This window comes from Macrobrachium rosenbergii, chromosome 40 (assembly GCF_040412425.1).
Source record: "Macrobrachium rosenbergii isolate ZJJX-2024 chromosome 40, ASM4041242v1, whole genome shotgun sequence".
NCBI classification, from domain to species: Eukaryota; Metazoa; Arthropoda; class Malacostraca; order Decapoda; family Palaemonidae; genus Macrobrachium; species Macrobrachium rosenbergii.
In genome coordinates this window covers 26,450,132-26,474,332 of record NC_089780.1, presented here as the reverse complement: position 1 = coordinate 26,474,332, position 24,201 = coordinate 26,450,132, and the positions used below count along the sequence as shown (strand labels likewise).

Here is a 24,201-nt window from a genome sequence, read left to right as displayed (position 1 = left end):
GTAGATGATGTCCTGTGAAGGCGTTAGCTGCGATTTGGCTAGATTTACTACCAGACCTAATTGTTGCGTCAAATTCATTGTAACTTGTAGATCCTCCAGACACTTTGCTTGCGATCTGGCTCTGATTAGCCAATCGTCCAGGTACATCGAAATCCGTATCCCTTTTAGATGTAACCAGTGAGCTACGTTCGATGCCACTGAGAGAAAATGTAAGGAGCCGTGCTTAGTCCAAAACAAAGTGCTCTGAACTGATAGGTTGTCCCGAGATGCACAAACCTCAGATATTTTCTGTAGTTCGGGTGAATTGGTGCACGTGAAAATACGCGTCCTGTAGGTCTATTGAAACCATCCAGTCTTCCTGTTTGGTGCCTGCTAGGACTGAGGCAGATGTCTCCATGGCAAACTTGACTTTGCTTACGTACTTGTTCAGTGGACTTACGTCCAGAACTGGTCTCCAACCCCCGAGCTCTTGGGTACCAGAAAAGTCTGTTGTAAAAACCCTCTGACGAGAGGTCCTTTACCTCTTCTATTGCTGCTTTGATAGCATCTGGGTCACCTGTTCTTGAAGAGCTGCTGCTTTGCTCCCCAGTAAGTAGCTGTCAACTCCAACGGTTCTTGTGAAAGAGGGGGCTTCCTTAGGAAGGGAATCTTGTATCCTTCCTTCAAAACTTCGACTGTCCATACGTCCGCTCCCCTTTGGCTCCACTCTTGCCAAAAAGTGGGATAACCTGGCTCCCACTTGTGTCTGGAGGTTGTTGTGATCATTTCTTGGATTTGGGTTGCTGCTTGGGGTTCTTGGGGTTGTCCTCCAGCAGCCATTCTCTGACTTCCTCTGAAAGGGCTCTCCCACGAAAAGGGCTGACGCAGTTGGAGGAGCTTCCTTGTCCTTCCTGGCTAAAAAGTTTGCGGAAGAACTTTCCTAGCAGTCCTTGTGATCAGATCTTGCGTTGATTGTTGCGCAAGGGCTGCTGATAAGTCCTAACCAGCTCTGAAGGGAAGAGCTGTTTAGATAAGGGAGCATACAACAGTTCAGATTTCTGAGCTAAAGTCACTCCAGACGACACTGCAACGAACACAACATAGCTCGTTTCTTGATAACACCTGCTGTGAAAAGGGCAGAAAGTTCGACCACCCGTCCCTCACAGCTTTATCGAGACAAGCAATAAGGTGCATTTGGCTGTCATTCTTCTGATCTGAAACCTCTGCAAGAGCTGCAAGAGTCCAGTCCATCAAGCTGAAGACTTCAATAGTTCTGAAGACGCAAGCGCATTTCAGCAAAATGATCCAACTCCGAAGTGGACCACAGAACCTTGGCTTTAGTCATGGCTGTTCTCCGTGAAGAGTCAACGAGTCTGGAGAAGTCCCCTTGGGAGGAGGCAGGAACTCCCAAACCGAGAGCTTCCCCAGTCTCGTACCACACGCTGGATCTAGAAGCCAATCTTGTCGGGGAAAGGAAAAAGTTGTCTTTCCTTGTTCCTTCTTCTTCAAAATCAATCATTCAGTGTCGAAAAGGCTCTCTTCACTGATTTGGCCAACACTGTCTTCTTGAATGAGGAAGACTTCTGGGGTCTACCCATCAAATATTGCGAGGGGAGGACTCCAGGTGCGGCCTGATGAAAATCGTTAGGAAATAAGTCCGCCAAAAGAGTAAGAAGTCTTTTCAGATCAGCGGCATGAAGAGTTTCTTGAGTTTCCTCTTCGAGATCTCTTCCAAAGGATCCGCTATTTCCGATGTCGAACGAGAGGGGAAACGTGTGAATCGTGCTGCTTGCGTAACATTTCACGTCGCAACTTGCTGCGAGGGAGCTTCGCGATCCTTGTTCCCTCCCGTCACTCGTGCGGCTTGTAGCGGGGAAGCGTCTATGAGCGCTGCAACTTGCCGCGAGTTTGCGTCTTGCTGGTTGTTAGCGTCTTGTTGTTCTGATTCTTGCCTTACCCTCTTCTTGGGTCTGTTGACGTCCTTAGATTCCTTCTTGTGTGTTTCTTCTCTTAGTCCTTGCGACTTGTAAGAGTCAAAAAGAGACGCATGAGGGACTGCTGGACTTCCGACAAGAACTTTTACTTGAGGTGCCGCTTGCTGCTGGGAAACAACTGGAGATGGCACTGCACTAGCTTCCACAACCGGAGACTCTAGCTGGGATCTTTTGATGAAGAGGTGGTGGCGCAGCTTGCGACACGTCCCATTCTGGGGGCGGGGAGAAGCGCGTGAACTGAAGTCATGTATCGTCTTCTTCCTCCGACGAGCTATCGTCTTACGCCTCTGTTTAGGCGCAGGAAAACGCCGTCTTCTTCCGACAGGAATCTCTCTGGAGAGCTCCATTTGCTGCAAGAGGGTTGTTGGAGCAGGAAGGGGACCTGCGTCTCTTGATAGGTCTAGACTCTTGTGACTGGCGCCAACCACGTCTGGGTCTTGCGTCATCCGAGGAAGACTCAACACGTCCTCATCTCGCCTTTCCTGCGGCGGCGGGGAGCGTCCTGGGATGCGTCAACAGGATCGCTCGAGGGGACGTCCGCTCGTTGTTCAACGTCTCTCACCTCCCTTAGCCTGTCGACGTTCCTTCTCCCAGGGTTGGGGAGCATGGAAGAGGTCTAGGGCTAGGAGCGTGACAGACACAAACGGACGCACCCTCCACTGCACTAACACTGTCACCAACTTTTGTTGCAAACTATGCACTGCCCCACATCACTTCCTATCCGAAGAAAGGGATTGTACAGAAACTCCTATGGCCGAAATAGCAGCCATTATATCCTTTAAAGACGGATTACTTACTCCCGACTCCACTGGGAGGATCGGGTACTAAAGCCTTAGGGTTAGGATCAGGAATATTAGTATCAGACAAGTTAGAAAGGACTTGACTATCAGAAGACCTAGCTGAAAGGACACTGGAAGATCTAGCTCTCCTAATTCTGTCCTTTTCCAATCGCCTCACATAGCGATCATACTCTCTCCACTCTTTCTCGGACAAACTTTCACACTCCTTGCATCTATCATCAAGTGCACACACATGATCTCTGCATTTCTTACAAACTGTGTGGGGATCAAGAGCAGCCTTGGAAAGCCGGTTCTTGCATCCCCTAACACACATTCTAACAACAGGGTCAGCCATCTTGAAAAGCAAGTACAAAGAACAATTGTAACAGTCAGAAACCGAACAGATAGGCTAACAATGAGAAACGAAAAATCCAGGAAGATCCAAAATCAGCGAAAGCCATCAACGAAAAACCAAACAAGTAATGGGTACTTCACCAATTGTAGTAAAGCAAACCAAAGTAGAGCGAATTTCCAACGTGTTGATAGAACGACGGCAGGGAATTTCTAAGGACAATTGGGAATGGTTCTAGTTACCTGGTAGAGGGCGCTCAGGTATGGCCACCTGACCATCTATTGGCGATTGCCGCGAATTTTTAATTTCTGCCGTGCGCGCGACGAATCGGCGGGATAAAGCCTTTTATATATGTAACTACCAGGGAAGTTAGATATTTAAAAGTGCAATTTTTGGCGCTGAAAATCATCGATTTCCACTTATCGGCGCAAATAATTGGGTATTAGCGCCAAAACATACCTAACAAGAGGTGCTGGTAACCGAAAATTGTTACTTTTTGCCACCAATGAACCCCAAATTCACCAAAAAAAGCACAAAAATCGCCGATTTTCGGTTAGCGGCGATTTTCATTTATCATCACACCCTCAGAACAGAACCCCGCCGATAACCGAGGACTGCCTGTACTGCCAGACTCCCCAAAAACTCAAAGACCTATGTCAAGGCGAAGAGAATTCGGTTTGTAAGGGACACTTCCCTACCCTTTCTCCCCAATACCCATGCGAGCCACCGATAATGGACCTAGGTTACTGCAATTATTAAAAATTGTTTCCACTTCTTTTAAGTAATGGGAAGCAAACACTGACCTACATTTCCAATAAGTCATTTTGAGAATCGAAGAGAGGGAGAGACCGTGCTTAAAAGCTAACGACATAGCTACAGCTCTAATATCGTGAGCTCTAACTTTAGGAATAGGAAGAAGTTCTTCTTCAGTCTGAGAATGTGCTTCACAAATGAGGTCCGTTAGGAAGAAAGAGAGAGTATTCTTCGTAAGGGGCCCCGAGGTGTCTTTGACCGAACACCATAGGTTACTGGCAGGACTCATTATTTTCTCAGTCCTATGCAGGTAAAACTTTAAAGCCCTTACTGGACAAAGCACTCTCTCTTCATCTTCTGAACCAAGCACTTCCATTAAACTCTATACAAAAGAACAAGGCAAAGGTTTAGAAGGAGTCTCATTCTTTGCAAGAAACCCCAGCGTATATGAGCAAACTGCATCTCCTTGAGCGAATCTTGACTTTAGTCAGTCGCCTGTATCTCACTGACTCTCTTAGCAGTGGCTAAGGCTACCAGGAAGAGGGTCTTCTTCATAAGATTCCTAAGGGATGTGGAATTAAGAGGTTCAAAGGCAGGGCTAGAGAGCCATTTTAGAACCACATCTAGGTTCCAAGATACTGGTTGTGAATCCCTTGTCTTACACATATGGAATGATCTAATAAGATCCGAAATATCCTGGTTGGCAGAAAGGTCCAGGCCCCTATGTCAGAACACCAAGCTAAGCATGGACCTGTAACCTTTAATTGTGGACAGGGACAAACCTCAAGTGGTCCTCAGATACAACAGAAAATCAGCAATTTCCATTAAAGACGTCTAGTAGATGACATGCCATTGGTTCTGCACCAAGTGTGGAATATGGACCACTTATGTTGACAGACATTGGTGGATGACTGGCGTCTGCATCTCGCAATAGAGTCTGCAAGTGTCTTTGAAAATCCCTTAGCTCTGAGTAATTTCATGACAGTCTGTAACCTGTCAGTGCTGGATTGGACAACCCTAGATGGAACCGTCTGAAGTAGGGTTGTCTGAGCAGATTGCATATTTGTGGTAGAAGCCTTGGAAAGTCTACCAACATCTCCAGAAGATCCGGGAACCATTCCTTTAGAGGCCAGAATGGGGCTATTTGTGTCATCAACACATTTGACGTGACCAGAACTTGTAATTCTCGTATCATCCTGAACGGTGGGAAGGTATACAGATGTTTGTTTGATCAGTCCTTTAACATGGCATCCGTCGCCCATGCCAAGGGGTCTGGAACTGGCAACAAAAAAAAGAGATAGATGATGATTTTTGGAAGTCGCGAAGAGATCCAAAGTCGGAGTTCCCCACAGTCTCCAAAGATCCAAGCAAACCTGTGGATCTAAAGTCCACTCCATGGGAATTACTTGATCGCGCCTGCTTAGTTGGTCTGCCAGGACATTCAGTCTGCCGTGGACGAATCTTGTTACTAATTTCGTCCGATTCTGATTTGCCCAACGCAGAAGATCCCTTGCAAAGGGAGGAGGAATGTGGTCCCCCTTGCTTGCTTATGTAAGACAGCGCTGTGGTATTGGCCGAGTGGACTGCTACGGTTTTCCCGGAAACTTCCAAGGCAAAGGCTTGCAAACCCTGGTGAAATGCCTTTAACTCTTTCAGATTTATGTGAAACCTCTGTTGAAATGGTGACCACCTCCTAGGAGAACTCCCCAGCCTAAGTCTGATGCATCTGCCTAAAAGCTTAGGTCTGGGTTCTGGATGAGAAGGGACTTCCCTTCCAGCAGTCTGTCTTCTGACTTTCACCAGAGCAGGTGCTTCTCTATTTCAGGATTTACGGGGAACATGAACGAGTCTGGGTGTCATTCCCTGTCCCAGCTGGCTCAAAGAAAAAACTGAAAAACTCTCGTGCAGCCTTCCCAGGGATACGAATTGCTCTATGGAGGCTAGCGTTCCTAGGAGACTCATCCATCTGTTGGCAGAGCAAGTCTGGAGAGAGAGAAACTCGTCTATGGTTTTCAGGCAAGATTCCACTCTTCTGGGGGATGGAAAAGCCTGAAAAGCTAGAGAGTTTAGCGTCATCCCCAAATAAACTGTCTCCTGAGAAGGAGCCAGTTGGGATTTCTGATGGTTGAGAAGCAAACCTAGATTGTTGACTTGGCAAAGGGTCTTGCGAAGGTCCTCCGTGCATTGATCCTACGTCGGGAAGTGGAGGAACCAGTCGTCTAGGTAGAGAGCAATGTTGATGCCCTGAGATGGAGCCATCTTGCCAGGGGAGCAAGAACGTGAGTAAAAACCTGAGGGCCATTGATAACCCGAAGCATAGGGCTCGAAACTGGAAGACTTGGTCCTGGAAATGAATCTGAGGAACTTCTTGAATTTGGATGAACAGGGACATGAAAGTATGCTGCCTGCATATCTGTTGAGACCATCCAGACTCCTTGACAAATGGATGCAAGAGTGGAATGATTGGACTCCATTCTGAACTTCATCTTCTGAACGAAGACATTCAACGCACTTACGTCCAGGACCGGTCTCCACCCTCCTGATGATTTGGGAACCACAAAGGGGCAATGGTAGAATCCCTATGACTCCACATCCTCAACTATCTCTGCAGCCTTCTTGTTGAGAAGGGCGGAAACCTCCTCCGAGAGGGCCGCAAAACTCTCTTAGCCTAAGGAGTAGGCAGTCAAGACGATAGACTTCTTGACTAAGGGAGGATTTTCCCTGAACGGGATAGTGTAGCCCTCCCTTAGGACTTGAATGATCAATGGTTCCGCTCCCATTTCAGTCCATTGTTCCCAGAATAGTTGGAGCCTGGCACCCACTGGAGCACAGAGGACTAGGTCTTCATTTTCTTGATGAGGATCTCGATGCGGACTTCTTGACCGTTTGTGACGAAAAACAAACATTGGAACATGGTCTGGAAGATCTTGTTCTCCCACCATGAAAGGGATGAGGCTGTAGAGGAGAGGCCGACTTCCCACTTAACGAAGGAGGGTCCTTACGACATCTTGCTGACTGAGACAGAAGGTCCTGGCTCAATTTTTTGTGTAGATGAGACACAGTGTCATTTACTGTCAACTGTGGGAACAGGAAATCCTTCACTAAGGGAGGAACAAAAAGGAGAGCAGACTTGTGTGCTGTAGTTACTTCTTTGTTGGTATATAAACATTGTAACTCTCTCTTTTTTAAAACACCCAACATAAAAAGAGAGGCTAGTTCCCTAGAGCTATCTCTTAACTCCTATATCGGCGCAAGAGAGAACACCCAGAGCGTCCAAGACGAAGTCCTCAGGGAGAGAAGAACAGTCCTGGATCTTCTGTGCCAAGGCGCCCACCGACCAGTCCAAGAAACTAATTCGAACACCTTGAAGAGGTTTCAAAGTAGATGATCAATCTCTGCTGAAGAAAACTTCACTTTAGCCGATGAAAAAGCCGATCTCCTAGAAGAATCAGTCAAGCTGGAGAAGTCCCCCTGGAGACTTTTGCGCCATTGGCGCCTAACTTCAGGGCTAGATGTCTCCGAACTCAAAGAATGGCGACGCACCTCTGAAAAGATGCCTTTCCAATGGGTGTCTGTTGTGGCCTGGGACATTGCAACAGGGGCAACTGAGGGGCCATCTACACGTGGGCAGACCCCACCAACCTTCCTTGGGCCTCTGGTATGGCTTCTCCCAGGTTCAGGGGAGTGTGCCAAGGACCTTTGCCTAGGAGAGTTGGCGGGATGGGCAGCCAGCTCCTCCACCAACACATCAATTGCACTGATAACACTACCTTCATTAACTTGATCCATTAGGGCATCGAACCAAGGCCCCAATTGGGCCATAGAATTCTACAATTAACTCAAACTTATGGTCAACTCTTGACTGTAGGTTGGCAACAGCAGTGGGGTCGGAAGTGTGGGAGCTGGGTAAAGGATCATGTGGAACAGCAGGAGAACTGGGATTCGGGGATAATACAGAACAGAAATAATAGGTACATCAACATTGACAGACGACTTATCAGATTCCTGTCTAACTGTGGTCTTATTATCATTCCTAAGAGATGCCTTTCTCTTCCTATCCCTCTCTAACATAGATAGATGAGAACTTAAAGTTTTCCACTGTTTAGGGTCCCAATATGTGCATTCCTCACATGTTAAAGTCAAAGAACAAACTTGACCTTTGCAATCAGCACAAATGGAATGTGAGTCATATTTCACTGAAGTTAACCTAGTATTGCAGCCTTTGCTACAATAACGAGTGGAAGACATACTTGTGTCAGACATTGTCAGACAAGTCGGCAAGCAAAAGTCAAAGTAAGGAAAAAATTGTCAAATCTTGGAAAGAACTAAGGTCGTAAGAAAAAAACCCTAACTCTTAAGTAATTGCTGAAAGGCTACCAAGTAAATATACTTCACCAAATAGATCTCAATCAACACCGGTAACAAAATCCAAATTTAGCTGAGAGCTAACAACCTCGTCATCAGCTAGCAGAAACAAATTGAAGTGCTTTGCTGAGCTGTTCCTCTCTTTCCCAAAAGTGGTTGGGACTGTCTACCTACACCAAAACAAAAGAATCGCTACCGCGAATTTTCAAATTTTAGCTGCCGAAATAGTTAGAAACTATAGCTGCGTAATTACTTGGTAAGTTACTTACATAAAAACCCATTTGATCTATTCAGTTTGAGGATGAGGAAGCCAGTGTTAGGAAGCTGTCATTGTGTGAATACCTGCAGAAAATATGGCCAACTCTTAACATTACAGGCAATCCATTTTTGGCTGCTTTTTTCAACTCCATGGGAGTTACCATAGCTTCTTCATCTACTGCAAAGAAAGAGGATCCTCCAGTGCAGTAACTCTGCCAGTGGCCAACCCTCTGGCTGGTGTGTTGACTTCTCCCATCCCAGCCTTGACCAATCCTTGGGTGTTATAGAGGCATAAGAAATACCAGGGGAAGAGGAAATGCTCCACCCTTATCTTCATCATCATTTCCTCATTATCATTGTTGCCCTCTCTTCCTCTGCATAGGAGAAAGCAGAAGAAGGAGACATCTTGGGCCTTGGTTAAGAAGGTTAAATCTCTCACCCCCATCTCCATAAGTTAACTAACATGTTATCAAGATTCAATGACCAGTCATGCCAATGGAGATTCGTAATATGAAAGGCTTTGGTTTGTATACTGTATTTAGGAAAAATACAAAATACTTCAGAGGTTTTAGAACTTTTTTAATCTTTACATGAATTCCAGCTTCATGAACTGATGACTCTCATAGTAGATGTTCAAAAGTACCCAGGCACCTCCTCCCCTCTTGTATGTGTGTTGGAGGGTCAAGTTATTGAAGACTCACTTCTTTCATGCCTAAGAGTTTTGGACCCTGTGATGTAAGACTGCATGACATAAAACTTTTCTTTTTAATATATCAAATGTGTTTTCATAATTTTTTTTCCAGGCTTCATATGCCCTGTGCACACTCCTGATGGGGCTCCATGTGGTTTGTTAAATCATCTAAGTCAAGATTGTCTTATTGTAAATGAGGTATATAAAGACAAGAAGAAACTTCTGCTAGTGCTTACTACGCTGGGAATGATTGCCGTAAACGGTCATCCACATGTACCACATGAACAGTGTTTAGAAGTTGTGCTAGATGGTGTGTTTGTTGGATATATACCATTTGAGGATGCTGATTCCTTTGCACAGAATATGAGGCTAATGAAGATAAGTGGTGAGGTAAGCTGTTTGCATTGTATTATCAGTTTTGTGAGAAATGTAAGTGCTTTTCACATTCGTTTCCTCTGCTGTCTTGTCATTATACCACATAATAGCTTTTCATAAAAGAAGCATTTTGGCATTCTACAGTAGGCAGAGTTAGCAGAAAGTATATAGGAGAAAATTAAAGTTCCTCCTTATTGGCAGTTGTTACAGGTTATTGCATGACTGATAGTTGTGAAGACCATTGTCATTTATTGTATAACTTCAGTTTAATGACTGTGTATGTTCTGAAAGAACTATACAGAAAAGTTAATTTTCATGAATTATTTAGACTTATAGTGAGAGTCAGAATGGTCATAAACAAATATACAGTTTGATTAAATGAGAAAAATGAATCATTGGGAAGAAAACTGTCATTCAGATATTATGCAAGATTTTTTTTTTTTTTTTTTTTTAGAATTTCAAGTGTCGTGAGTTTGTATCACCATAGACCCATTACTTTAACATTAGCAAAACTCCCAGATATTTTTCCAGTTACAGGTGGTGGTGAATGCCCCCAATACCGTGGGTCCACTAGCAGCAAAGTGAATCGTCTGTGTATGTGGTTATGTTCACATCTTTATCATCATGAACATTTTTATGTCAACTTTTCTCTTAAAAGGGTTAGATGTGAAAGTAGTTCTCTCTATCCTTCTTCGTCTTGTTATCTCTCTTTCTGAACTTACAACTCTGTTAGATCTAGGTCTTTGTCTATCCCTTTGTCCAAGATTTCCTGGGATTTCCAACTGCTTTTCACCCTGCTAGTAATTCCATATCTACTTTCTTTTTTTACTGTTTGTTCCTCATCCTTTCTTATCACTTATCCAAGCTGTCACAATCTGAGATTTCAGTTTTTTTTATCTCAGTACCATAGCTGTAGACCAATTTTGCATCTGTTAACCTAACTTTCCAAAATGCTCTGACCATGAATAATAGTCAAACCTGTTCATATATCCATTTCCCTTATCAGTGCCCATGTTTTTGTTCCACAGAGCAATACAGGCCTTAAGTACCCTTTATAAATCTTTACTTAAGAGACATTTTTATTTACAAGTATCTTAGCTATCTCTTCATTTCACTTGTGTTGCAGCAACTCCCTTTTCTTACTGCTCTCTCAGCTTCTGCTTCATAATCCAGTAAATCCTCAGAGTAACAGAAATGCTGTACCTGTTTGAAGACCTGACTATCCATCTCCACAAGGCTCTTAACGCACATCCCTTCTCCATTTGGTCTTGTAATAGCTTTTGGGCAGTGACAATCCTTAATTTTTTTGTACATTATGTAATCTTGAGCACCTCTTGTGATACCATCTGTTACTTTCAGGTTATTAGCATTCTTACTGAGGATTTCATTTGTGGTTCAGGGTTATTAGTCAGTAAATGCTTCATCTTGCTTCAGTTCCTGTCCTTTGTGAGCTTTACAAGTTTGAGGTGTTATTACACAAATGCAAACCATCGGTCTTTACATAGGAATTACCTTCAGCGCAAGCTGGAGCGGGCTATTCTACACAACAAGGTTGTTCGGTAGTTGCACTAACGGTGGGAGAGGCGAGGGGTATTCTCATCATCTCCCTTTGATGAATTGCACAACCACTTGCCTTATAGCCTTCATCCAGAGTGGAAGCACTTTTGCCTTCCTCTGCCGGAATGTTTGCCGGCTGTTCTACCTACACTTCATCCTGTTGATTTCCTTCCTTTTTGTTGTGCCTGAGTATTTTTTAGATATATGTTCTTATTCTTGAATATAATGCAAACCCAAGAATCATCTAAGCTGTTGGAGAGTGACATTGCAATTGCTTTCTTTCACCCTATGAAGTAGACCTACACACTGTTTGCACCAAATGCCGGAAGCATGTGTGTTTGATAACTAATACTTGTTCCGAGTGTTGTATTGCTTGCCCGTCCTCAGAGGGGTATTCTTCTCTGAAGATGCCAGGTAGCTCCCTTTCTCTTCCCATGCAGTCCTGTTCTGCTGCTGCTTCATCTAGGGGAGAAATTACTCCTCCACATTCCTCTAGTGCTTCAGCAATGGGGGCTCGCATGGAGGGGCGGGGCCTTATCACAATCTCTGGAGGGCTCCCTCCGTTTGCTCAGGAGGGGAGCATTCTCCCCTTGGGCAAAGGGAGGCAGCCTCTGATATCCCATCTTTTTCAGGTCTGGGGGAGATTGGGAAGACCTTTCAAGATCTTAGGAACCTCTGGCCATCCCTAGGTCTTCCAGGAGAACCATCAGTGTGGGGTTTGATTGCCCACTTTAGTGCCTCCAACCCGTCTCTGTGGCGTCAGTAACTGGGACTAAGGTTTCAGTTACAGGACTTAAGACCGCCATGACAACTGTCATGGCGCCCTTGATTAATCATCCGGTTCCATTAACATCGATGCACCCTCCTGTGTCTCCGGACACTAAGGATCTTCTCCTGGCCGAATAGGTTACGTAGGTGAAGAGGTACAAACATGAATGCAAGAGGACATTGAAGAAGAGATCCATTCCCCCTTCGTTGTCATCAGTATCTTCTTCTCCATCTGCTTTCACCTCCTCCCCTTCTTCTTCTGAGGGTCTTGTTAGGTGGACAGACCCGAAGATGAGAAAGGCAGCGGCTCTAGACCCGTGGGCCCTCTCACAGCATGTTTTCTACACAAGAAACATGAAGATCTTTCTATGACTCACCTCTGTCCCAGGACGGAGGACCCACGTCTCAGGTGTCCCTGGCCATCCGAGGTGCGGAATACAACTCTCCCCTGTCCCAGGATGGGGGACCTGCATCTTGGGCATCCCCGGACACCTGAAGCATGGAATGTGCCTTTCCCCCATCTCAGGACAGGGGACCGGAGCCTCAGGTGTGCCCGGATATCTGAGGCACGGAAGCAGTGTGCCCTGGGGTCTGTTGTCCAGGGCACCAATGCCAGACACCAGACATGGGAGATCTCCATGCTGATGAGAAGCTTCAAAAAGTCCTGCCCTCCCAGGGAACTCAGGCCCCCTGAGTGGGATGTGACTCTCGTCCTTGAAGCCTGAGTCGTCCACTCACGAGCTTCTTTGAGAGTCGTCAGACAGGATCTGACCCTCAAGACTGTATTTCTGCTTGCCTTAGCATCAGCGAAGAGAGTAGGCAAACTTCATGGTCTTTCTTATAATGTTGAGCACTTGAGGGTATGGGAATCTGTTTCATTCAATTTATCCCGAATTCATGGCGAAGACTCAGATTCCGTCGGTCCTTGATGCCAGATTCGAGTAATTCTTGATCCCCTCTCTAGAGGACTTTGTAGGTAACAAACCAGAAGAGATGCTACTTTGCCCAGTTAGAGTGCTGTGGCACTACCCTAAAGGACTGCAGCTCAGGGCTGAGTGTCAGCGACTTTTTTTTAGCACTGGCAAGACCAAGAAAGAGGTGTCCAAGAACACAATATCTTTCTGGCTTCGTGAGACCATCAAACAGGCATACTCAATGTCAAACGAGGAGGACTCGAGTACGTTCCAGCTCAGAGCTCACGAAGTTAGGGGCATTGCACCTTCCCTCGCGTTCAGGAAGAACCAGTCGGTATATCAGGTGCTGAGAGCGGGAGTGTGGTCGTGTTGGACGATGCTTGTGCCCTTTTACCTGAAGGATATAGCCCATAGGTCCTTGGACACCTTTTCCTTGGGTCCTGTGGTGGCTGCTCAGCAAGTTATGTAGCTCATCCAGTTCCCCTAGTGGGACAAGTTGCATCTAGTCTAAGCTGTACAGTAGTAGAAGTGAAAATGTGTGTGTATGTGTGACAGGCCTCCCTCCTTTCCCCTTCTCTTACCTTTCCTCGTATGGTGGGCAAAGGATAGGTTTTCAAGTCATCATATGCTGGAGGGACACAGATGCAGGTGAGTGATCAGCCTTTCTATTTTTTCATTGTTATGATCTAATAGAAGCAAGTCCTGTCCTCTCTCTAGCAAGGGGAGAGAGGGATAGGCAATAAAACTAACCTGTTACTTAGCTTTATTGTCTCTGACACATTGTTCTTCCAAGCCTTTTTCAGAGTAATGTTGCTTTCACACCCATTACTTTGAAGGGCCCAGAAGTCTGACAGTCGAGCACACCTTTGTTCCCCTGATCAGAGGCAAGGGACTGCTTCCGCTGCTCAACATTGCACGATCAGGAAAAAGTCCTAGGTGAGGCGAACCTCTATTCGGTTAGGAAGTCTACTCTGATCCTCCCACCAAACAGTAAGTCTTCCTATGTAAAGACTTATGGTTTGTTTTCGTGTGGGAACAAATGACAAAATCTGGAAGTAATTTGTATTTTTTTTAACACAAACCTGAGGTCTTTACATAAACTGCCCACGTCTAGCCACCCCTCATTCTGTTACCTGGGCTATAAGGCAAGTGGTTGTGTAACTCAGCAAAGAGAGGTGGTGAGGGTACCCCTCTCATCTCCCACCAGTAGTGCAACTACCTTATGTAGAATAGCCTGCTCCAGCTTGCGCTGAAGGTAATTCCTATGTAAAGACCTTGGGTTTGCATGTTAGGAAAAACACAAATTACTTCCAAAATTTGTCATTTTTCTGAACAGGTGTTGTGTTCTTCAACGTTTTTTGCCATATTTTTGTCAAGTTTTGGTGCAGGATAGTGACTGGTTGTTATCAAGTTTAATGCCTTAGGTTCCCTATTTTTTATAATTTTAACCTGTTCAGGTTTGGTATGCTTGATCATTGTATGATTGTGCAACTTTTTATATGAATAAGTTTCTGGTCACACATGTACAGTACCTTTAGTAAAATATAAACTACAAACTATCTAATAATATTTGCTTCTGGCATAAGGATGTATATATTCAGAGTGGTTTTCTTTGTATTATGGCGTGTGTATCACTGGATTTTTTTTATTATATCTGATTATTCTTTCATCAGATGCTCCTGTGGTACAATTGGGTTAGGTATCTGGAAACCTATCACTAAGTGAAAATATCATAAGTTGAAAATAACCCTTTTGCCAGCTTTTATTTTACTAACAGAAATCCTAACTTAGTCTAGTCTTCCTTAGGCTTAGAACACTTACACTGGCCTACATCATAACCTAGCCAATCCCAAACATGCTTAGAACACTTACACCAGCCTATAGCCTAGCCTAGCTTACCCTAAACACTTATTGGCTTACACTGCAGCGTAGTGTAGTTTACCATGCACATGCTTTGAACACTTATATTGGCCGATGTCCTTCTCCTTGATTAACCTAGCTCCCTTCTTCATGATAACAGATTTAACTGATGCTGGAGATTTCAATGTTATTAATTCACTTCATATCCTTCAGGGTGGTCGAGATCATTGACTGAAAGCCTAAGTTCCCATTTATTACCTTCATTTTGTCCTCTAGTATGGCATCAATAGCCTAGGTGTAGTGACACCAGTTAAGACATAAATCAGTCAGCCAATCTCCTCTAGTAATAATATTGTCTTCCTTCTCTTCTCACCAGTAGCATAAGACTCAGATGGGTGATTTTTAGCCATGATAGATGTTTATGCTTCCGAGCACCAAGGAGGGTGTCTAAAAAGATAGTGGCAGCACAAAATCCTGCAAGGTTCAGTTTGATTACGCTTACATTCACAAGAGAGCATTGTACCTGGCATTCCCAGTATTGCTTACTTGGGAAAAATCAAAATTAAAAATTTTGGTATGCAGGGTATTTTTGCTATTGCTATCATATACAAAATTTCAAAGAGAATAATTGTAACTCAGGGAAACATTTTTAGTTATATATTTGCTTATTTTAATGATGATTTTGTGTCCCCTATCAATGATTTTTTGCATATTAATTTTGTTGTCTTGCTTACCCCTCGAGATTCAAGGGTGTCCCAGGACTCGTCTGGGGCAAATCATTGTAAATTTGATTTTCGTCATACAGTAAACCCCCTGCATTCGCGTTCTCATGGTTCGCGGACTCACGCATTCGCAGGTTTCTCTGTGGAACATATCTAGCCATTTTTCGTGGAAAATTCGCCCATTCGCGGTATTTTTCACTGAGAAATATTCACTAATTACTGTATTTTCATATAATTTTCATGAATAAATGCACTTTTTGTGATAAAACTATTAAAATACTCAGGTATAAGCATTTTTACAGGGTTTTTCTTGGCTTGAGCTATCAAAGTGGGCAGTTCTAAGTGTTATTAGAGGGGTTTTAAGCATATTCGCGGATTTTAGCTATTCACGGGCGGGGTGTGGTACACATCCCCCGCGAATACGGGGGGTTCACTGTATAATGATAGCTAAAGCTGTCATTTTGAAATTGAATACCTGTACTATTTTTCTGGTGAGTTCAAAATTTAAAATTAACTAAAGATACTCAAGGGTTGACTTATGTATGAATGCCAGTGATATGAACAGAATGCCTCATGTGAGCTTGCTTGTCAAGATATGCTATAGCTTCATGGCAATTAATAACAAACCTTCATACATCATATAGTACTTGTTTGGGTTAGGTGTGTTCCCCCAGTTTAATTTATGTATACATTTCACATTGCTGCTGTTCTTAAGGCACCAACCAAAAAGGCACAGTAGAAGGATTTTTAGTTCTCAGTGCTGCCTCAGTAGGAGGAACAGATTCTGCACCATCTTTTGGCTGATGTTGAGCTACCTTGCCTTCATTGTCAGATATGCAAAATCATAGTCCTTTGCCTCCTCACTTTAGATATTCTTCCTCACTGATGAGTTAGCCTTGATTTCGATGAAAATTTGAGTCCATGTTGTTCCTCCTTTGCACCTATTCATGCTTACGTGGTGCCAATGTATCTCAACGCATCAGTCATAGTTAGTTTTATTTTGTATGAAACAGACACTGACTGACTTGGAAAGTTGAAAGAAGAAAAGTCCCTATGTGCATGCTGAGCTCACAATTCACTTCCCACCAAATAAAGCTTCCCTTTCTTTAATGAGGCTCTGGTGGTATTGGATGTATGCTGTGCTTTCCAGGGTCTGTACTGAATTATTTTCCAGTTATTCATTACTTTTATATGTGATTTTTCATGTTCACATATTCTGAGGTAGTTCACTTGTGCATTTTTTTACCCTCTTAAATTTTGTTATAAAGATTTTATTTTTGCTTTTTACATCTGTGGCTTCAAATTGGTGTCTTCTTGCTGCTGATTCATTGTTGAAAGTTCAATTTAATTTTTTTGTTATTCATAAATTTTTTTTTTTTTTTATCTCTGCTTAGGGTGTTTCCTTTGGCCAGTCTTTTGTGTGCAGGGATTATTAGTTTTCCCCTCATGGCAGGTGGCGTGTGTAGCACCATGCTTCAAAGCAGGTATATCTAGTGCCCTCTTCACTAGTGCAGTATTTCATTTGTGTCTTTTGAGGCACATGCAGGAGGCATCTGTACCACAGTGCTGGCACCCCCACTGCAGAGAGGACTCTGTGTTTCTTTCCCAAATCTTGTTACTATGCTCAGCAGTCTCATTCTCCTTCATTCTTCCTGTGGCCACTGGGAGTGAGGTTCAAGTGTATTTGTCTGGTGCTATTCCTAATGGTACTTGACCCTCAACTTGAGCAGTGGCACCCCCTTTAATACCGTGTGACTTGAGCCACTCTCACCTGACTAGACCAGCATTCAAACCTGATGCAGGACTGTATGGGAACAGTATTAAAGTACAGTATTTGTATTTTCATTGGAAAATTCTCCTTTCAGGTGTGTGATATTTCTACATTTATATCCACTCTTCATCCTTCAAGGGAGGATGATTCTTCTGCCGAGCCGTGGCCATGTTTTAGTTGGTCAAGACTTTACTTTTGCCACTCCTGCTTCTTCTGCTAATTTGCTGCCTGTGGAAGTGCTTCCTTCTTTATTGATGTCCTTTCAGTCTCCATGCTCAAATCTATAACATTGCTGCTTCTCTTTGATGTTTGTCCCACTTCTCAACTCTTAGCATGCTCTCGTGCTCATTTCTGTTCTTGGTACTTCTCACATCCTGATCTGACTCATTGGCGCCCCCACATACTCATTTATTCCGTCTTTTATTGCCTCGTGTCAACTTTTTAAATTCTGAGATTGATCATGAGTGTCTTGAGCTTTATATCAGAGGAACAGGGGCTTACACTTAGTCTTTACTGGGGTGCACAAACTTTTGAAGTAATTAATTTTCTTTCCTTCAGTTAGTGTGCAGCAAAGACAAATTCTTGCTGGTTTTTGATATTCCAGACTGACTTATCATAAATCACTGAGTTGCTCTTAATAACAGTTCAACTTATTATCCTCATCATAGGAGGAGTTGTATCTGTACGGGGTTTCAGTGGCTTTTGATGTGTGTGAGAACCTGCTCCTGCCAGTATACACTTGCAAGAGCCTTCTTTAGTAATTCCCATCTTGCTAGCTTGAGGCATATACAGGTTTGTGATTCAGCTTTAGGTACCAGCCAAGGTCTGGTCCTCTTTGTGCAAATGAAGAGTAAGAAAAATGTGTTCCTCTGCCCCTTGAAAGCCATGTTGGAAGTATCTAAAAGCTCTATAGCTGCTTGGCTTATGCAAGCCATCCTTAGGGCTTATCCGGTCACTACTGAATCACAGGCACTGAATTTTAAAGGTAGTAGCACCACCACTGCCTTTTAAAAGTCATTAGGTAGGTAGAATATTAATTATGCCACATGATACTGTAATGTTCTATTTGAGAGACCTAACGCACAAATCTTTTTAAACATTTTTTGTCGACTCTGTCACTGATACTGCTCACACTGTCTTTACCTCATGTTTTAATGTAAGAGTTGGCTGATTGTGTGGAACTCTGGTATTTTTAAACATCTAACTTACCTGGTAGTTATATATATAGCTTAAGTCCCTGACGTCACGGCAGAATTTCAAAAACAAGCGGCAATCGCCGATCGGTAGTCAGGTGAACCACCTGTGCGCCCTCTTCCCAGGTACCTGGAACCATTCCAACTATTCCGCAGATCTTCCCTGCCGCTGTGTCGGTAACATCGATGGAATTTTGCTCGTAGCCTGTGTTTTTTTGCAACTTATTTTGGTGAAGTACACTTTGGCTTGGCTTGGCTTTCGCTTGTTCGCTTTTGGATTTTCTTATAACATATCTGACTTCATCGAGTATGAAAATGTGTGTGTGGGGATGCAAGCGGCTTGCTAAAGTCTCCTTGGATCCCCACTTAGCATGTCTGAAGAACGGGAATGAAAGACCGGCTCAGAAGAGCCAAGAGTACTGTTTCTCACTCTTCTTGATATAACCAGGAATAGTTAATTCTTTTCCCCTTGCTAACTATCCTATTGATCCTTCTCCCGTAGTGGTAGTCTCTGAACCCCTACTGAAACAGGTAAGGACCCAATACTTAATGATTTGTTGGCTGCCATTCAGACCCTGGCCCAACAGGTAAAATCCCTCTCAGAAGACAGGGATAATATGTGATCGATAATAAGAGATCTAAAAATACAAGTGTTAATATGTTGTTAGTGCAAGTGCAGTGGAGGGTGCGACCGCTCGGTCCTGTTGTGCTCCTAGTCCTAGACCTCTTCCAAGCTCACCAACCCTGTGAGAAGGAAAGTCGACAGACGAAGGGAGGCAAGAGGCTTTAGCTACCGAAAGCAGTCGTCCCCTCGAGCGCACCTGTTGACGTTTCCCGGGGCGCTCACCCGCCATAGGAAAGCGAGGTTAAAGTGTTTTTCGTCCACCGGTTGCTGTACGTCAACCGGAGGAAGCTTTTGACCGATGTCGCACAGGCGGCCAGTTCTCAAGTAACCTCTAGGTTTGACGGGACAGCGAAAGTTAGAAGTATGGACGCCAGGAGGAGGATGTCAGGACGTCGAGCGTCGAGAAGCTGGACGCCAGGACGCCGGCGTCGAAGCTGGACGCCAGGGCGCCGAAAGTTGAGAAGCTGGACGCCAGGGCGCCAGGCGTGAAGCTGGACGCCAGGACGTCAAGTGTCGAGAAGTTAGACGCCAGGACGTCAGGCGTCATGAAGCTGGACGCCAAGACATTAAGCTTCAAGAAAATGGACGCCAACACGCCAGGCGTCAAGAGACTGGGCGCCAGGGCGCCAGGCGTCAAGATGATATTTTGAAAGACGCCGCTACTTCCGTCTTCGGAAAATCGGAAGAAGAGAATGATAATATCTCGCATTCTCCTGTGAATCCTATTGTAGAGATTTCTGACGAAGACAATATAAAAGGCCATCAGCTTTTATCAGACTTCAAAAGGCTTATGAAGCTATTTTCGGAAATTTTTCCAGGGAAATTTATCCTGACTGCTTCTCATTCCCGCCTTCAGAATTTACTCTTGTGAAGGCGTCTAAGAGGGCAACATTTACGAAGAATGGATACTTTCGAAGGAGAAACAATGAAAGACAGCCTTTGTTTTTCCTCCAACCAAACTACCTCAAGGTCTAGCGTTTAGTATCAAACTGGAGAATCGTTCGGCCTCAAAATACCTGCCCTTCTCAGGAACCTTCTCTAATCTTGTTGACTCTTCTCGTCGAGTGGCCATGGGGAAAACGGTTGTTGGTCGATATCAGAATTGAACCACCCCTCAAAAGAATTTGGAGATTTAGGAAGGAAGATGGAATTATTCAACACGACTGACACCAAGAACTCATATATCTGATGTCGTGTATGGATAAAGGACTCGGAGATAGTTCCAATGAATCAACTGCACCTTTCTCAGCAGGAATCCTGAAGAAAAGGGCCCATCTTTGCTCTTTCCTGGCTAATGGGGTCACGTCCAATCAAAATCAGAACTGATTTATACCCCTTTTTTCCTCAGACATCTTCTCTCAAGATTTGGTAAAGAGGCCTTTTCATCTTTGGCCCAGAAAACCACGTAAGATTTAATATCTAAAACAGCAAGAAAAGTTCTACCTACGACTTTCATCGCTAAAAAGAGTAAGGCTGAGGTTCCTGTGTTTCAGGTATCTCAGCTCTTTCGTGGTCGGCCCTCCGATAGAGGTTCCTCTAGGACGGATAGATGAATGACAACGAGAAGAGGCTCTACACAGGGAAGAAGGAGGACCTGCCTTTCTTCTCCTGCAGACTGCGGTAGGAGCCAGACTGTCCAGCCTGAGTAGGCCCCCTCTAGTAACAAGACAATTCGACCTTTCTGCCAAATGCAACGACAGAACCAAGGCAAAGGTTCTACAGCAACAAGTGTCTATGATGTTGCAAAAGGAGACCAGACAGAGAGTTCAGGATCCGAATTCCCCAGGATTCTACATTCGGTTATTCCTGATCCCCAATGCTTGGGGGAGTTGGAGACCGGTGCTAGACGGGATTGCACTCAACTTTTTTGTGCAATAAACAAAGGTCGCTATGGAAACGACAAAATCGGTTCTTGCAGCGGTCAGACAGCATGACTGGATGGCCTCACTGGACCTCCAGGATGCGTATTTTCACATCCCCATACACCCGAACTCCAAGAATTTTCTGAAATTCGTCCACGGGAAAGGTTTTCCAGTTTCGGTCTCTCTGTTTCGACCTAAACAGACAGGGCTGACGTCTGGCTCTGGAGCCGAGACCTCTCAAGAGCAAGTTACCCAATATTGAGGGACGTCATGATAAGACTTCATAGACTACAGATCGTAGCCACTGGAGCAGCCCGGAGCTCTTCCCTTCCAGCCCCAAGGGTAGCTCTCCTACTAAGAACAAACGTAGACAGTTCTATTCAGTCAGGATACCAGGCTGCAAGAGCGTGGCGGACACTGTGCTGCCTTCCGTACATCCTCCTCTTCCTCCTTCGGATTGGTACTCGTCTGCTGAACCCCCTCCACGGTCCATTATTGACAATGAGGAGAAATAATTGCTGTAGTTGAGGCTTCCCAGCCTGTCCCCAACAGCAGGAAGCCCCGCATATAGCTTTAATACAAAATATGCAGCAGACTTTGTCTTCCCTGGTGCAAGAGTGACAACCAGGCAAAGATAAGAAGTATATTAGACGTCCAACTAAAGCTTCTAGACGTCCAGAAGTTTAAAACGCTGAACGTAGTGAATGAAACTCTAGACGCTGGATGCAGTGGCGTCAAGCATCTAGGAGTGAAACACCATGACGACAAGCGTCAATGAACCCAAGGCGCCAAGCGTCAAGGCATTGGGCGTCAGGGCGTCAGGCTTCAAGATATTGGAAACCAAGACGTGGAGTTAGCTCAGGGCGCAAGATGCACTGGCATCAAGCGTCTAACAAAGAATTAGGTCTACTGATAAACAGATAGAAATCTCAGCTGATCCCATCCCAAGAGGTTCTGTACCTTAGGATGAAGATTCAGAGTCAGGATTTTCGGGCTTTTCCGTTTATTGCAAAGACAGGACAAGCCTTAAGAAAATTTCAGAACTTTATAAAGAGACAGTCATGCTTGGCAAAGGAATAGATGAGTCTGCTGGGAACCCTTTCCTCGCTGGAACGGTTTGTCTCATTTGAGAGGTTAATTCTATGCCCGTTACAGTTTCATCTAAATCGGAACTGGGACAAGGAAATAGAACTGGAGACCAAGTGCATCCCCATTTCGGAACCAATAAGACCGTATTTATAGTGGTGGAACGTCCCGTCAGGCTCCAGGAGGTCCCTTCTCTATATTAGAAGAACCCAGACCTAGTGTTGTTATCCGACGCGTCGGACTCAGTATGGAGAGCAACACGAGGGAAATAAAAAGTCTCGGGCTCCTGAACCAGAGAGCAGGAGAAGTTAAACATCAGTTAGAAGGAACTAACTGCAATCCTTCTAGCTCTCAGGGAGTTCGAACACAGTGGGGAACAAGAGAGGTGCAGGTCAACACCGACAACACGGCAGCATTGGCCTACATCAGCAAACAAGGGGGCACTCACTCCAGGTCTCTATACGAGACAACAAGAGAAACTCTCCTTTGGGCAAAGGAGGAGAATGTAAAACTAGTAACCCACTCTATCCAAGGGGAGAAAAAATGTGAGGGCGGACATTCTGAGCAGGAAATAAAGTCCTCTCAACAGAAAGAACGCTGCTTCAGGACTTTGGGGACGTCCTTGCATAGAGCTTTTCGCCACAGCGCAAACGAAGAGGCTGGAAACTTACTGTTCTCCAGTACCAGATCCCGGGGCTATATACATAGACACGTTCCTGGTGGACTGGTCCAACTTGGACGTGTATGCATTTCTCTCTTTCAAGATAATACACAGGGTACTGAAAAAATTTGTGTCACATGAGAGGACCGGAATGACCCTTGTGGCCCCTTACTGAACGACAAGAGATTGGTTCACAGAGGTACTAGAATGGATGGTGGACATCCTGAGTAGCCTACCTCAGAGAGTAGATCTACTCAAACAACCCCACTTGGAAAGATATTACCAAAACCTACAAGCGCTACTAGTAACTGCCTTCGGACTATCGGAAAACTCACAAGAGCCAGAAGTTTTTTTTTTTTCAAGGAGACAACTGGCGCTATCGCAAATCAAGGAGGTTATCCACCATTAAGGTATACCAATCCAAGTGGGAGGTATTTAGAGGATGGTGCAAGGACAACCATGTGTCCTCTTCCAATATTTCTGTAACCCAAATTTGTATATAAAGAACTCACCAGCATGGAACCTAGACGTGGTCCTGAGGTTCCTCATGGGGAGGAGGTTCGATCCCTTGCAGAGGATATCTTTAAAGGACCTCACCATCAAAACTATTTTCTTGGTCAGTTTGGCCGCAGCGAAAAGAGTTAGTGAGATACATGCTCTCAGCAAGAATATAGATTTTAGGCAAGGCAAGGCAATCTGCTCACTGCAACTAGGCTTCCTTGCAAAAAATGAATACTCGTCACAACCCTGGCGCAGAACGTTCGAGATTCCGAACCTAACGGACATAACAAGGGAGGAGAGAGAGAGAGTCCTATTCCCGGTAAGGGCTCTAAGGCTCTACCTGGATAGGACAAAGGACTTAAGAAGGAATTCAGAAGGACTTTGGTGCTCAGTCAAAAAGCTCTCTGTATAGATGTCGAAGAATGCTCTGTTTTATTTTATCAGACAGTTGATAAAAGAAGCACATATGGAATGTAAAGAGATGGACTACAAGATTCTGAAAGTAAAGACGCACGAGGTCAGGACAGTAGCAACCTCTGTAGCTCTTAAACAGAACAGGTCCCTGCAGAGTATCTTGGACACGACCTTCTGGAGAAGCAAGTTAGTATTTGCCTCTCACTATCTAAAACAAGTCCAGACATTATGCGAAGATTGCTATACGCTGTGCCCGTTTATAGCATCTAATTCAGTAATGGGAGAGGGAATACCCCTACAATCCCATAATCAATACCCTTTTTCTTACCTTGGAATTGAGAATTTTTATGGTTGTTTGTGAAGACTGGACGCAGTCTTCCGCAATCATTGGGATGAAAGTTCCTTGGTAGAGCCCGAACAAGGGTATTGAGAGGAGGTCTAGTCACATAGAGGTTATACACGGTTGACAGCCCCTAGAGATTTTCAGCCCCTGGGTGGATCGCTGGATCTCTTAAGGAATGCAGACATAATGAGAGGGAGTTCATTGAAGTCAGCTTCCTTAATCCAATCCCATAAAACAATACCCTTTGTTCTTGCCTTGGAATGGTTGAAATTTGGTGGTTGTTTGTGAAGATTGAACGCAGTCTTCCACAATCATTGATTTTAGTCAGATGATCATTTTGTTCCTTGGTGGCTCCCGGAACAAGGGTACTATAGGTTG

At 44.5% G+C, this 24,201-nt stretch overlaps 1 protein-coding gene across 2 annotated transcripts in view; it reads left to right on the top strand.

Moving 5' to 3' along the window:
• RpI135 (RNA polymerase I subunit Rpl135) overlaps positions 1-24,201 on the top strand; it is a 164,906-nt gene that overhangs the window by 101,328 nt on the left and 39,377 nt on the right. For both annotated transcript variants that reach the window (XM_067083406.1, XM_067083407.1), the window contains one exon: positions 9,284-9,561. In XM_067083406.1, the coding sequence (XP_066939507.1) occupies positions 9,284-9,561 (278 nt within the window). The remainder of the gene's footprint in view (positions 1-9,283; positions 9,562-24,201) is intronic.